This window comes from Triturus cristatus, chromosome 10 (genome assembly GCF_964204655.1).
Source record: "Triturus cristatus chromosome 10, aTriCri1.1, whole genome shotgun sequence".
NCBI classification, from domain to species: domain Eukaryota; kingdom Metazoa; phylum Chordata; class Amphibia; order Caudata; family Salamandridae; genus Triturus; species Triturus cristatus.
In genome coordinates, this window is record NC_140593.1 from 817879061 (window position 1) to 817893603 (window position 14543).

At 44.8% G+C, this 14543-nt stretch overlaps 1 protein-coding gene across 4 annotated transcripts in view; it reads right to left on the reverse strand.

Annotated features, from left to right (window-relative positions):
* RHBDF1 (rhomboid 5 homolog 1) overlaps window positions 1-14543 on the reverse strand; it is a 430268-nt gene that overhangs the window by 196852 nt on the left and 218873 nt on the right. For all 4 annotated transcript variants that reach the window (XM_085628414.1, XM_085628412.1, XM_085628413.1 and 1 more), the window contains exon 3: window positions 10184-10314. In XM_085628414.1, the coding sequence (XP_085484540.1) occupies window positions 10184-10314 (131 nt within the window). The remainder of the gene's footprint in view (window positions 1-10183; window positions 10315-14543) is intronic.

The following is a 14543-nucleotide window of genomic DNA, read 5'->3' on the forward strand; positions in this document are numbered from 1 at the left end:
TTTAGTGGGCCGGGTCTCACCGGTACTGAGCCTCAAAACGGGTCTCTATCGGGCTCTGTTTTGTGCCCTGACATAGGCGGTCCGTGGTTTTTCGGGACTGCAGTGGCAGCGGGCACATCGATGTGCGCATGCTCACTGCTCACTTCTCACTAGTGGAGAAGATATGTCATGACGTCATGCAAGGTGAGCGTTTTAGGGGAAGGGAAATCCTTTGAAGAGACTCATTTTCTCTATGGATTTCCCTTCTCCTTTTGAAACTCAGGAGCAGCAACATTGTTGTGGTGTCACCAGCTTAAAGTAGAAGCTTTTCAATATTATATACAAGACATAGTTGCTGCATAGTTATCTTATGCAACTATCAACCATTGACAAAGTCAATAGTCCTGGCTTTTTGTAGGTGTAATGTTACTTTTATTGTACATCTGAATTCAATGACAGAAACAGCAAAATACAAGTCGGGCGGCACACTATGCTAAACACGGATTTTTAGCTTATGTGTTATTAAGCCACGCCCTTAATAATGTCGGCCACGCCCCTTTGAGAGACCCCCCCCCCGCCCAGTTTTGTCATCCCACTTAGAGATCTGAATATATGTACAATAATAAAAGTACTGATGGTGGTGGGTACTCCTGGAAAGCAATTATCCAGCTTCCAAGGGCGCGCCTGGAATTCTTTGAGAATTACTGAAATATAAAAACCTGCACACAAACGTAGGTGTAAAAAAGCAGTGGAGTTTCGATTTTTTCTGTGAATGATCGGACAGAGAGCAGAGGCTTGGGAATAGGTTAGCAGTATCAGAATAAGTATGCAAGTTTTTCTGAGGAGTGACGTATTGTGCACGTCATCTCACTAAAATTAGTGGTTTTGCCAACACGTCTCCCGTCATAGCTCAAACAAGTGCAAATTGGGCGCCATGTTTTTGGAACGTTGCAAGGAAGGACTCAGGGGGTGCAGCTGTGATTCTTGCCAATCCCTAAACGATACCCCATCCCCTCAAAAGTTACTGTACAAACAAGACTTGTAAGAATTTGAGTCCCTGCCCGGAGTAAACAGATTTGTGACCATATTTTTTGCTTTTCTGTCCGATCCTGTCTGTCTTTACACAGAGGCAGTAGGTATTTTTCAAATAAATAAGTGTGGGGGCTCTCGTCAACAGGCAACCGCACCAGCCCATTTCTCCTGTTAGCGCCGCTTAAAATAGAACCAACTGCTAACTATGAGAGTGGGTAGAGGATGTGGAGGAACCGCACAGTTTGACTGGGCCTTAGCTTCTTGCCAGCATCTCTTAGTGCTTAATTTGTAAAAAAAAAAAAATAAGTGCCAGGGCTCTCGTCAGGAGTCCACTGCAGCTTGAACCACACATTGTCCCTGCCACTGCTGCCATCCATGGTAACAACACAACTACTAACCATCGCACTCCTACAAGTGTGGCAATTCAGACTATTCCAGGCCCTCAAAGCTATAAGAATGGCTTGGGCGGCAGGTTATAGTAATTTTTTATGTATATTGAATTAATAATGAACTGTTTTTGTGGTTATCTCTAAATTAGCCAGACTTTGTGGCAGACTTTCACAAGCACCGGTGTTGGCAATTAATTGCCGGTGCCGAGCACCGGCAAGCACCGGCTCAAATTAAGCACTGCAGTAACTGCTGACCGCTGGATGCAGAATTTTTCATCATGTTAGATTTCAAAAAAGAGTTTAGTGGCTCTGCCTACCTCTTAGACTAAACAACAAAGCAATGGCTGCTCCTTCATGTTCAGACGGCGAGCAGCTTGACTGTCTTGAGATGAGAGGACCTGTACTGACAAGAGAATTAACAATCGAGGCCTAGCTGAGGAAGCCTGCATGAATGGCCCATTCAAGGAATCACTATCCAAGGGGAGAGGATGATGCGCAGTGTCCACAGTGGCGACTCAGGAGCAGGGGATCCGGATCCAGTGTTGAGTCTCGGCGTCAGCTCAACATCCTGTGATTCTGGGCAAATCACTTAGTCTCCCCGTGCTCATGGACAGTACTTGGATACCCTCACAGGTGATAATCTGTGCTATATAAATCTCCACATATATAAATCTTCCTCAGAAACAACAAGGACCTGCAGCACAGATAACTTGAAGTGAAACGAATACCCAAAAACCTCACACGAGGGCTGAGAACATACCGGAGACACCAAAGGCCTGTGCATCTTGATGGGTCCACACTGCCCAGTCAACCTGCTCCCTGATTTTGTCCCACGCTGCCACTAGTGTATGTCTGCGCATGCAATGCAATGGGCAGGAGTGCAGTGTGAAAAGGGCATTTTAATCAGTTTTCCATCCTGGAGTCCGTGGATGTCCTGTTCTTAGGTTGTGTGGAACCTTGCATTTTCCATCCAATCCTAGGTCTGGTTTAGCTGAACATGTGACCATTTAGACAAAATTTGTGTTACCTACCTATCATTCGAACGTTATCAGGGGGAAAAATGTTTGTGTCACACTAACCGAGGATGCTATAGCTCCCAGTGAAGGCCACACTATCTACTGTGTGCCCAATACGGGGAAATCTTGACCATGATTAGCTGTTTGCGATAAAAAGAAGGCCAATCAAATTTTGCAATAATCCTTGGAAGTCAATAACAAAGCTTAGCCAACCCCCAGCACCAAAGACCATATGAGCAAATGGTTGTGGCCAGTTGCAATAGAGTGTGCACTACTGAAAAACCCAGGATTTACAACAACTGGTATTCAATCATTACCAGTTTACTGGATAAACCTCACATGAATAATTTTCCAGGGTCTTTGGCTAGTCGGGTGGGTGAGTTTTTTGGTCTGATGTTTGAGACAGCATTTGACTGACATGTCACTGCAATCTCCAGCCGGGACTCCCATATCCTGCAGGACATAGACCACCTTGCAGCCGTGTACATAATGGGGTCACCTACAAGGCTGGAGAGAGGTATTTAATTACCACCCATTAGATGATAAGGTGCACCCTTTCCTCTGTAATTCCCAGAACATCGCCCACTCATATAGGTTCCTGAAATGTGGTGGGCAGTATATACATTTTTGCCTTTATGATTTTGAGGAGGAGTGACTTACCATTTGGTCCTGAAGAATGCCCCAGAACCCCTGCGGTGGTCAGTAGAAGTCAGAAACATGTTGACCTATTGTAGGGGTATATTTGCTGATAACCCCAAGTCCTCTCTCTTTTTTATTCCTGTCCTAGAAGACCACATAATGAAAGACATTTGGCCTCCCAGAAACAGATTTAACCTCCTCACCATCCTTATCCCTGGTCCCTTCCCTAAAACACCCCAGCTCCTCTTGTAGCCCAGGAGAGTTGTAGCCCACACCAGCCACCTTGCAGCCCTGGTGTGAGAAGGGAATCCTATGATGAAGTATGTCGCCCTTTGGCGAGTACGAACTTGTCCTGACAGAGGTCTCCTCCCATGCAATAGGGCACTTTCTGGGCCGGGCCCAGTACCTTCATTACATGATATCAGGGGAGGTTTTCTTTCTCTCCCCCCTCCTCCCCTTCCCCTTTTTTTTCGTGACCTGTGAGACCTACTTCTAGTGAGTTCCAGTGCTTTAAATGGAAAAAAAATAAGTGCAGGTACTCACAAAAAAAAGTAGTGGATTGGGGGCGGGGCAAAGGGGCGGGGTTATGCTTTCCAATAAATGGCAGGCTGACGAATCAGTGCTATTGCTGCAGGTTTTTAAAAAAAAGTATGAATGCATTGATGTAATCTAGAGGGCCGGGATTTTGTTTCATGCAAATCCCTCTCATTTAAATTGTTGATGGGCGAAGATTTGCGCGCGATTAAAACAATGGGCATACTAACATGCTGTGTCCCTGAACAATGTGGTCTATGCTCGCGCCAATCAGGTTTTTTTGTCACCTTCAGACCCCCTCTGAAAGGGACCCAGCAGCGATACTCGACCTTTCACTCCAGAGATGCACACGCAGCTCTGTGTTCTACTGAAGGCGAGCTGCTCTGCTGGCGCTTTTGAACCAGTGCAGCCCAGGCTTCAGCTTGGTTTGAAAGGCGCTTTAACCCATTGTAGGCCGTGCAGAAAGACCTGCCAAGGATGGAGGCAGAACCGACCGCATCAAAACCGGGCCGTTATGAGTACGGGTACTCTCCTTTGCCGAGAAAAGATCCCGGTACTCAAGGGGAGAAAATATAAAAGTGCCAGTACTCCGTACCGGTGAGTACCGGCCCATTTAAAGCACTGGTGAGTTCACATTCAGACGGGGAGTAATACGGTCTCCCACATAGGACCTCTCCCTTTGATTCCTAGTGTGTATCGATACACTGCAATCTCTGTACCAGAGGGTGGGAGGGGTTAGGTGGGGCAAGGGTGATGCATGAAAGGTCAAACAGCTGAGCACACATTGTTGGAAACCCTGATTGGCCTTTTTTATCGACTTAGAGGAATAATTATTACACATTCCCAAGTATTTTGTCTCTAAATTCTATCAATCCTGCAGTTCTAACCTTAGCCCACAGAAGTACTTTGTTGTTCATCTTTTTGATAGCTCACATGTTTTTTAAAGCTTCTGCTCAGATTGGATGATGACTTTCATTCATTGTGTGTGATTGCTGGGGCGTACTGAATCTGAGTTCCAAACCCTTCCCACCTCGTTAGCGGCGTAGCGTGGGTTGCCTGGACCTGGGGCACAATTTTTAATTAAAGTATTGCACCCCCTAACCAGTGGACCGTTAGCTCAGAAAGTACAAACGGTCCACGGGTTAGGGGGGTGCAATACTTTCTTTGAAAATTTTGCGTTCCTAAGAATTTTGCATCCGGGGCAACCACACTTATGTACCTCCCACACTACGCCACTGCGCCTCGTCGACACCTGGACTGCTCGACCTTGGTACCCATACGCAGTCTAGTGTGCAAAGGACGTTTGGGTTAGCCATATCCATTGCAATAGTTCTATCGACTGGGGACACTAGTGATATAGGTGATGCTCACTAGCTATATTCCTTAGTACCCAGTGGCTGCCCTGGGACCCAGATTAAAGGCATGTAATCAGGGCCAGCTTTAGCGCTGGTGGTGCCTGGTGCGACAGTCATTTTTGGCGCCCCCCACAGCTCATAACCGCCTCCTCGGATACCACAGGGCAAAAGTGCCTCTTGTCTCTCCAATCGTAAGTTATTGGTAAACATAGTGCCCCCCTGAGGTCAGTACCCCCTTCACAGGTCAGCACCCAGTGCGGCCGCACCGGTCGCACTGCTCTAAAGCCGGCCCTGCATGTAATGGGTCGTGTACAAACAAGCCTATATGTCCCCTCCCTCTGGTGCTATTGAGAATGAAAGTACTTCAGAAAGCAGAATCTTAGCGGGCACCGGCAGTGCTTAATTTGTAAAAATAAATAAGCACAAGGGCACACAGTTTTTCTGAGGAACTCACCACTGGCATTGTCAAATGCCGTGGTTGCTGAATACCAGGGATGCTTAGTATTCATTCCCCAGATGCCTTTCTCTTTCAACCACCCACGCTTCCTGCCACTTTTTGTCTCTCTTGCAGGTTATTTTCACCCCTGCGTTCTCTCTTTCTAGCTGTTTTTCTATATTTCTATTTCTCCCCTCTCCTTTTCTGCCTTTCTAGCTCTTGCTCTGTGTATAATTTTGAAAAGTAAGTTCCGGTCCCCAGAAATGAGTGTTAGTGCCCACCACTTGCAACCACCGGCACAAATTAAGCAATGGCTTGCTAGGAATGCTGTAAGGAACAGTTGTGAGAGCACAAGGGTTCCATGTATGGTTGCTCCCCCTTTTCACCCATGCGCAGATCTAGTGAAATGTGCTCCACGGAGAAGTGAGGCGTGGTATGAAACAGCCGCAGAGGGAGGGTGAACAGTAAACCTTTCTACAGCACACTAACATTCCAATGATTCTCCGGCCACCCACTACATTCACAAATGCTTTCCTAGATTTGGACTGTGCACACACCCAAATCAACCAGCTGCATGAACCACTCCACCCACGAAGAGTGAGAGGTGAAACTATAAACTCTGCAAAGTACTCTGGGAGGGTGGATTTTGTGAATGCCAAAGGAGAGAAGAAAGCAAAGGAGTGAGTCTGGAAGAGACATAGAAAGGAAGTAAAAAAAATAGATAACATCTTCCGCAGTCACTTGTTCTACAACAGGGCAAATGCATATAATCCAGCCAGCATATTTCATTATATACACAGATTAAGCAAAAAAATATAAAAAACTCGTCAGCATGCATCAAAAGATGGACATTTTATAGTGTACCAGGAACAGCGTATAAAGCACCATTCAGGATTCATGCTGGTTCAATTTCACATTAACATGTGAACCGATATTAGGACCAGCCAAAGATACAAAATGTTTGGGCATATTTACAAGGGAATGGAGGAGCGTGGCGTTAAGCACACAGTGCTAATGCAACAGTCCGCCATTATGTCCGCCAATATGTCACTTTGAAAGAAGACCATAAACATGGCCGCCATTATGTCCGCCAATATGTCACTTTGAAAGAAGACCATAAACATGTCATTAGTCACTGAAACACACTGGTGGCTGACGAGAGACCAAATGGTAACCGATTAAATTGAAAAACTCCATCAGCGGTAATGATTTCCGTCAAATGTTTTGAGTCTTGAGGCAATTATATCTGGTGATGGGCACTCCCAAGGCCCAATTTAGAAAAGTACTTACAGTTGGACAATTGAAAGATGAACTCATTAATGTTCAGCAATAAAACAGTCCATGACCACAGCTTGGTGCAGAGTGCACAAATCCATGCAGAATCGAAGAGAGGAGTCTGCCTTCTTGGTGATGACCACTAGAGACACCCACTGGGTTTCTTCTACTGCCTCAATAATTTTACATTTGATCATTTGGTATAATATAGACTTAACTTCAGTACAAGCTGCTAAAGGTACTTTTCTGAGAGAATGTTTCACAGGGAGAGTATTTTTTAAAGTACTATTTTGTGTCGATAGTCTTTAACCTCAACAATTCTGTTCTCAAATACCTTTTCAAAGTCTTTGAGCAAAGCTTCTAGTTCTCCATCCTCAACGACCAACACTTGCTCAATGGCCCTTAGGTTAACAATAATGTGCAGGTCATACTGGTGAGACCATGATGTGACAGTTTTTAAGCCCCAAACGTTGGAGAAGAGGGGAAGGTTAGCTATGACATTACATTAGCTGCCCCTACAGTGGCCTATGGTCGGCATCTTCAGCAGAGCGAAAGTGGTGACATGTAAATGTGCAGATATTTTTATAGCGCAAATCACCAACCAGTCTCTAAGCGCTTGCTTAGGGAACCCATCCTGGTATTCCCCTGTGAGATAACCCAGCAGGGCATCCACAAGGTGAAAGCCAGGCATCCCGCCACGAGGGGCCATTGTGGAGATTAAGCAAGCTATTGCCCAGAGTCGCAGAGTGTGAACCCATGAATCGAGTATGCACTGGAGCGAGAATTATCGAGTCCATGGACAATTTATGGACTCAAGACCCAGCCGAGCCGGGAATTGAACCCTGGTCCCAGGCTGACCTCTGCTTCCAGGTCTGCCCACTCTAACCAGTGAGCCACACTTCTCCACATGAGGTTTAGGTTTGAGAAGGTGCCCTTTGCGAATTGAATCACTGACAACCCTGCTGTGGAAATACGTTGAGGGAAACAGTTTTTAACTGCTTTAGTGGGAGCAGAGTTGACAAACAGGCAGGAAACCTTGTAGTAGGTTAAGGGACAGGACACGAAGCGCTCATTAATAAGTACAATCCTTGGGTTCACTTATGTCATGACGGACAGCCATGGGCAGTTGAGGTCCACATCCTTATTTATCGACTCTGGCAACTGCGCAGGAAGAGAGAAAGTTGCAGAAGTCTTATGGAGGTTAACTGGTCAAAGCTTAGTAGAAACTGGAGTCACTCTTCCAATTTAATGCACAATGCAAATCCACGCACAGAAAACAGACATTGTTCCTTTGTACTTCATGGGGTCACAGTGCCCTGTTCTGTGCTCTCACTGCTTACATTTAAACTATACTTCTAAGTTGACAGTTCAAGCTTCCAGCATGGCGTTTGTGCAGTGCTGAAAATTAACCTCTCCTTAAGCCATTTTAGGTCTCGACTCCAGACTGTCTTAGCTGTCTGCTGCTGAAAGACCTTTTGTATACAATGCTAATATTTAGAATGGGTTTGGGTCAGCCCATTGCTTATCTTTGGTTGGCTTTCTGTAAATCTCATTTGCTTGCTTCTTATTCAATGGCTTTTCTTAATCTTTGTGTGTTTGTCCCTTCCCTGGAGCATAGCTACTTCACTATCCTTCTCATTTTGTCGGCTTGTATCCCTCAACAGCTGACAACAGACAAGTACTTTATTCCGTTTTTTTCAGCACTCCACTGGAGTGCATGTGTTTTCTGAATTCTGCTCCTCTGTGCTGATTCACCCTAACACTCCTGCCCTCTTACTCACTGTGTTACTCATCCTAACCTTCTCTTGCTTTCTCCCCGCCCCCTTTCCATCGCAATCAACCTTTGTTTTCAAAGCCCCCCTCCCCTGCAGATCTTACATTGAGCCCCTGCCACTCCCAGGTGACTGTTGCTCCCTGCCATTTAGGAGGGCCCAGAAACTGTAATTTGAAACCAGGCTGCACCTTTCTCTTTGATGCACTATTTTTTATCTTTTTAATATACCAAAATGGGTGCCTGTAATTTAGGAACGGTACATTAAAAGTGAACAAAAAATAATGCCACGCAGCGTCGCGATGCATACATTTGCATGTGTGGTGATGCATGCAGACATATACTTTTTATTGTTCTCAATGCTGTTCAGCATCCTCAACAATATATGCAAAAAAAAAGTCCACTGCAGCATCATGACATATGTGAGCATGCGTGGTGACCTATGCAGGCATATAAATCATTACGCTCAGACCTGTCATTGTTGGCTATTTTAGTTTTACCTATGCTGTTCCAAATTGGCAACAGACATGTTTTGCTTCTAACAAGCATTGGCAAAGCCAAAGGGTCACCAAATGCCTTTCAAAGGTAAGACCTACTGGCTGCACCATTGCTTGATTTATATTGTTTTTCTCAAAAGTGATGATAAGCTGTTACTTCTTGGTTTGGATCAGTTTATTTTTTATTTCCTTCTATTTTTAAAATAAATTGTAATTTTTACATGCTTAGTCAACCATTCGTACTGTTGATATTATCCTTATTTGACCCTTACATAGTGCGCAGTCGGCCATTATTCTGGCATTGCAGTGCATTTGCTAGTCCTAGAATATCTTTTCAAAACATTTACAGGTCACAATCGCAGTCCGGAGGCTGAATACATTTGGGGAGATGTGCTTTCAGTAGGGTAAAGAATGGGCCTTTGTTGAGCGAATGTACCAGCCTTAGGGGCTCATTTAGAGCCCGGCAGATATTTAGATTCCGAGAAGGACCCGGATTCTTATGGAGCACCCGGTGCAGGTTCCAACAGCAAAAACCTTTTTTTTTCTTTTCTCTGAGTTTTATATAGTGCAAACTTGAACCAAGGTATCAGAGCGCTTTACATGAGCACCAGTTGCGTTACACACGGACACATTCATTTTTGTTAGGCACAGGGAGATTAAGTGATTTGCCCCGAATCACAGGATGTTGAGCGTCGTTGCCGAGACTCAAACCCGGTTCCCCAGATTTAAGGTTGACTGCACTAGCCATTAGGCCACATCCTCTCCTTCAATGGATGGCTGACCTCAGACCTCCTGCCCTGTTTAGGGTGAATGTACATTTTTCCTATTTAGGACTGACAGGGAAATCCTCGCTGCCCTGAGCAGGAACCCAAAGAAATGACCCTCAAACGCTGGGAGAAATTCCCAGTGCATCAGTGCCATTTGTTTTTTTTTTCAATACCAAACTCCTGTTTTGAGGGCTAGTGGACCAAATAAATGCTTGGCAAAACATCAGTGCACTCTAGACATAGCTGCAACCACTCAGCTCAAGGCACAGAGAACCCCATCTGCATGGAAAGGATCTGTAAATCCTGCTTTATCAATTGGCTTTGAAGAAGTATGAAAAAATACCCAACAAGTAATTGTATATAAATGCATGTGCAATAAGATTAAGAGTGATCCAAGTCATTTGTAGTATGTTTGGTAAAGGGCTAACTTTGGGGATACATTATTTTGACAATGGACATGCGGATATGGAAGTAGAGGATAAATCTTGATTACCTTTTGATAGTTTGAGTAATTGAGGTCTGTCGTTGAAACGCTGCTCTTCTTGGTTCATTTTGAGGTGAGGGAATTCTAATATTTTCTACAGGCATGCTAACACTTCTTAAATACGTTTGTCGTCTGATAGGCTGAAAAATATGAAAAATAAAAATACATGAATAAAAATGTACTGTGAGACCAAATTTCATCATTGCAAATACACAAATCTTAAGGATGTATGTCAATACATTGAACATAACCACAGTGGGAATCCCTACTTTGCGGCCACCAAAATGGGAGTCAGTACACGAGGAGACTGACCAATAATCATATATGCGGGCTCATAAAAGGGCAAAACAGGCCCAAGGAGCTTGCCTTGGGTTTCAGTCTGAGAACACAGAACTTGTAGCAGGTTTGCGGCCCATATAAACAAACAAATAACAAAAAAAACCTGGCCAAAGGGGATTGACCATTAAAAACTGTTGGTGTGTTCTATGATACAAACTTCACTGAAAAAAGCAAATGTTAAAGCGAAGTTATGGTTAGCTTTGGTCATAACACCTTAATGTAGATTTTAAAAAAAAAAACCTCAGATATTCACTCAATTAATAAGGTAAATCATTGTTATGGATGTGAATTAAAATTTTAAAAAACTGACATTCGCAAATTATGGTTAGGAGCTCAATTCATAACTTGCACAACAGCCATGGAAGCCATAACTCGCACACTATATTTATACCAATAAATGACAATACCTAAAAGCACAATGTAATTACACAACGCGTCCTTAAGCCGTTGAATAATACTATGTCTGTGATGTAGTGGTTGCCGAAGTAGTGCATGTATGCCAAAAATAATCTGTTTTAACAAGCTGATAGGGGCATTTTTACAAATTATTTCTGTACCTTTATTACTGCTAAAGTGAGAAGAAAAGCTGTTGTGCTGTAGTTGGTTTCAAAACCTATGGATAACATATCACCTAAAACTGGCCTGGTTGCTAGACAAATGGGAGTGCCCAAATGGCTAAATATTCCTCAACTTGGGGTCCAGAGAATCCATGCATAGAGCTGCTTAGCAAGCTTTGGGTGTCCTTATAGTGGATACGCGGTACCGTTGGTAATATTAATCAAACACGGCGTCCCAGCTATGGCGGGGTACGTGGAACAGAAAGTGGTAGGCTCAGGAAGTGCAGGACTGGAGACGCAGTGGCTTCGGCCTTCGCTCAAAATCTCCACTACTGCATTCTTGGAGGCCTTAGCACTGACAGAATAGACGAGGTGGCACATCACTCCGAAGATAGACCAGAACATACCACCTTCTGCAGTGCTTAATTTGTGCTGATGGAAGCCAGTGCACGTTGATGTTGGATTCCTCCAAGTGTGCTTCTACTTTCCGTACAATTCTGGGCATACCAATGTGGGAAAAATAACTTTCGCCACAGTACGAATGGAAAGGCGCAACTGGTGCAGCTTTCCAGAGGTACTAGCAGGGGTGTGTATGACTTCCAAAAAAGTACAAAATTATGTTCAAATGGAGAAGAAATCTTGAAACGTACTTTTGCACTTTTTTGTGAATCGAGTCTTTTGCAGTGGCAGCTAAGTACTTGCCTGCCAGCTGCTGCCTCTCAGTCCTCTTCACCCGATTCCAGGACTCCAGGGGCAGGAAGCACCAGGTCTTTCAAACCCTCCTAGCCAATCACAACCCTGCTGATAGCAGTGATGAGATTGGTCTGAGCACCATGGTTTGGTGCTCAGAGAGGGACTGGGAGGCTGTGGATGTTCTCCACCCAGACTGCACAATACAGCCTGATGGAGAACATGCAAAGTGCACGTGGCTGTTTGGCCGGCCCAAGATGGCCGACCAGACCGTCATGTGCACTTAAAAGAGTGCTCACCATTCCTCCCCTCCTCCTCCGTGACAGCCTAGCCCAACCCTGCCCTCACCAGCTGAGCAACAACAGAAAAACAAGCATTGGCATAGCCAATAGGTCTCGCCTTTGGGACCTTATAAGTGTTTAGCCATGCAACAGTTGCATAACTAAATACTTATAAGGTCCCAAAAGCGAGACCTATTGGCTATGCAAAGCGATCGGGATCACAATCAAACATCAAGGCGGCCGTGTGGCCGCTAAAGTGAAAGTAATCGCGGTAAAGCGCGGCGCGCGCGCCCGCACACATGCACTGTAGCTCCAGGCTGGCCTGGTAGCACTTTTTGGAGCCCTCTCAATAAGTCTCGCCAGACCAGCGCATGCGCTGGGTCAGGCGAGACCTAATAACATGATAATAACAATGCGTTATTGTAATTTTCTTTTTCCATTTTGACCTGCTCACAGAGCAGTGGGGTGACGCTCCTTTGCCTTAGCAAAGGAGCCGTCGCTGGTCTTTTGAGTTTGAATCCCGCATTAGGTAGCTCAGACTTCCATTTCTCAATGGTAAGTAACTACCATATATTTTGGATTAGTAACATCTGTTATTTACAGAGCTTAGAAAAGACAAAAATCTAAGACGTAGCACTGTATCAAAAATCATTATCAGCTCCTTCCGTGGGTGCATTCTGAATTGGTACTTGTTGCTTTCACTTAGATTTGCTATTAATTGTTCTAAGACATGTACACTTGGTGGCTGTCCACAATCATACTGCGTCCCACCACAGTTGTCCCGAATCCACCACTGATGCATTCCTATTGTGCTGACTACCACTGTGAGATGCTCTGTATAAGCCTTGTGGAATTGACTCTGAAACCATGTTTTGGTTTATTTCATGATGACACTTTAATAAAAAGATATATAGCAAAAACAAAATGTTATCAGTAATACGAAAAAGTGTACACTTTGCATGTCATACTCTAAAGAAACTACGTAACATGATTGTGATATGTGTAGGCCAGGAAAAAGTTAAACAGTTGCGGGCTAGATGTTGTCATGAGACAGCACATGAAAATGAACCATGTCGTCCTCAGTATGAATGGTAGTGTTAACTAACAAAGGGCGGGTAACGCGCGGATGCATTTCTCATTCCAGTCGGCTGTTTCAATTGTCATATCCATAAATTTAAGTACAAACTGCCCAGAGCAGAAGGGAGGCCTGTACTAGTTCCAAAAGGTTTGGGTTGGGCAGACAGGTTTGCAATTGGAACACAAAATATCAGCAGGATTGTGCATCTGGTGGTAATGGCTGGGATTGCCTGTTGAGTGCCTTAAGAATGTTTGAGTTGGGGCATAACAGCACTAAGGTGTCTGATTACGATGTGAGTCCGAAAGCCTCCGACCGACAGTATGATTCCACTACACCGTGTCAGAACCTATCTGCCCGACTCGGTCAGAAAGGATTCAGACCGACCGATTACGATGCATGCGGTCGGAAAGGAAACTGTTCGGAGATTCCGAATTTGTTCAGACCGGCATTCATAGACACTGAGTCGGTCGGAGCTGATTCGTACAGCTCTACGGACAGCGTTTTCGACCTACAGATTATGATGTCGGATTCGGACAGCCTTCCCGTCTTGGTTTGTCCGACACGAAAAGGCTGTCAGAAACTGTCTTTGTGGGGCCCTAGCAGACCACCCTTCATTCTGAAGCCTCTAGTTGGGGGCCATGGGGATACCCAAGGGGCCCCCTTTAAAACCATGCCCAGTGTGGCAGGCACCATGGGGTGCCTGTGACAGGGTGTAAGGTTTTCTGAAACCACCCCTTTTTGCAATGGGAGCCTGTGTTGTTGGTTGAAAAACAGGATCCCATCGATGTCAATGAGAGACCTTCCGACTGGTAATTGTAATCGGTCGTGTGGAACTACCGACCGCGAGTCGGTCGGAACCGAATTCGACAAGGAGTCAGGTGGTATAGTTTCCGCATGACATCGTAATTGGGCCCTAAGCTGGATTTGTGAAGTGTGTTTTGAATATGACTAATGAGTCTGAACACTCTTTAAGGTCATCCAAGGGTGTGTGAAGCCTTTAGGTGTGTTCTACTGTAATCTGAGAATGGCGTGATTGAGAACCAACAGTTTTCTTCTGTCTATGCCTGTTACCCTGTGCCAATCTTATTCTGATACAATGTTTTTTAAACACATATCTCTGAAAATCACATGGGTTTTATAATTCCACTATTTATTGGGTCCATGGGGTGCTATGAGGACCAGAGACTAGGAATCAACAAGCTCTGACAAAAATGTTCAAACCAACTCGCACTCTTTCTCTTGTCACATTCTGTCTCTCTTTCCAGCGATCCCCACTCTCTCTCTCTCTCTCTCTCTCTCTTACACCTTATTGTGTACTGTGGTATTGCCATGTAGATGCCATGCATTCTCCCTTACTTTGATGTCCCCTGCTGCTCAGCCAGTGTGAGTGTGAGGTAATAGAATGCTGAGGAGTTCCTAGTTGA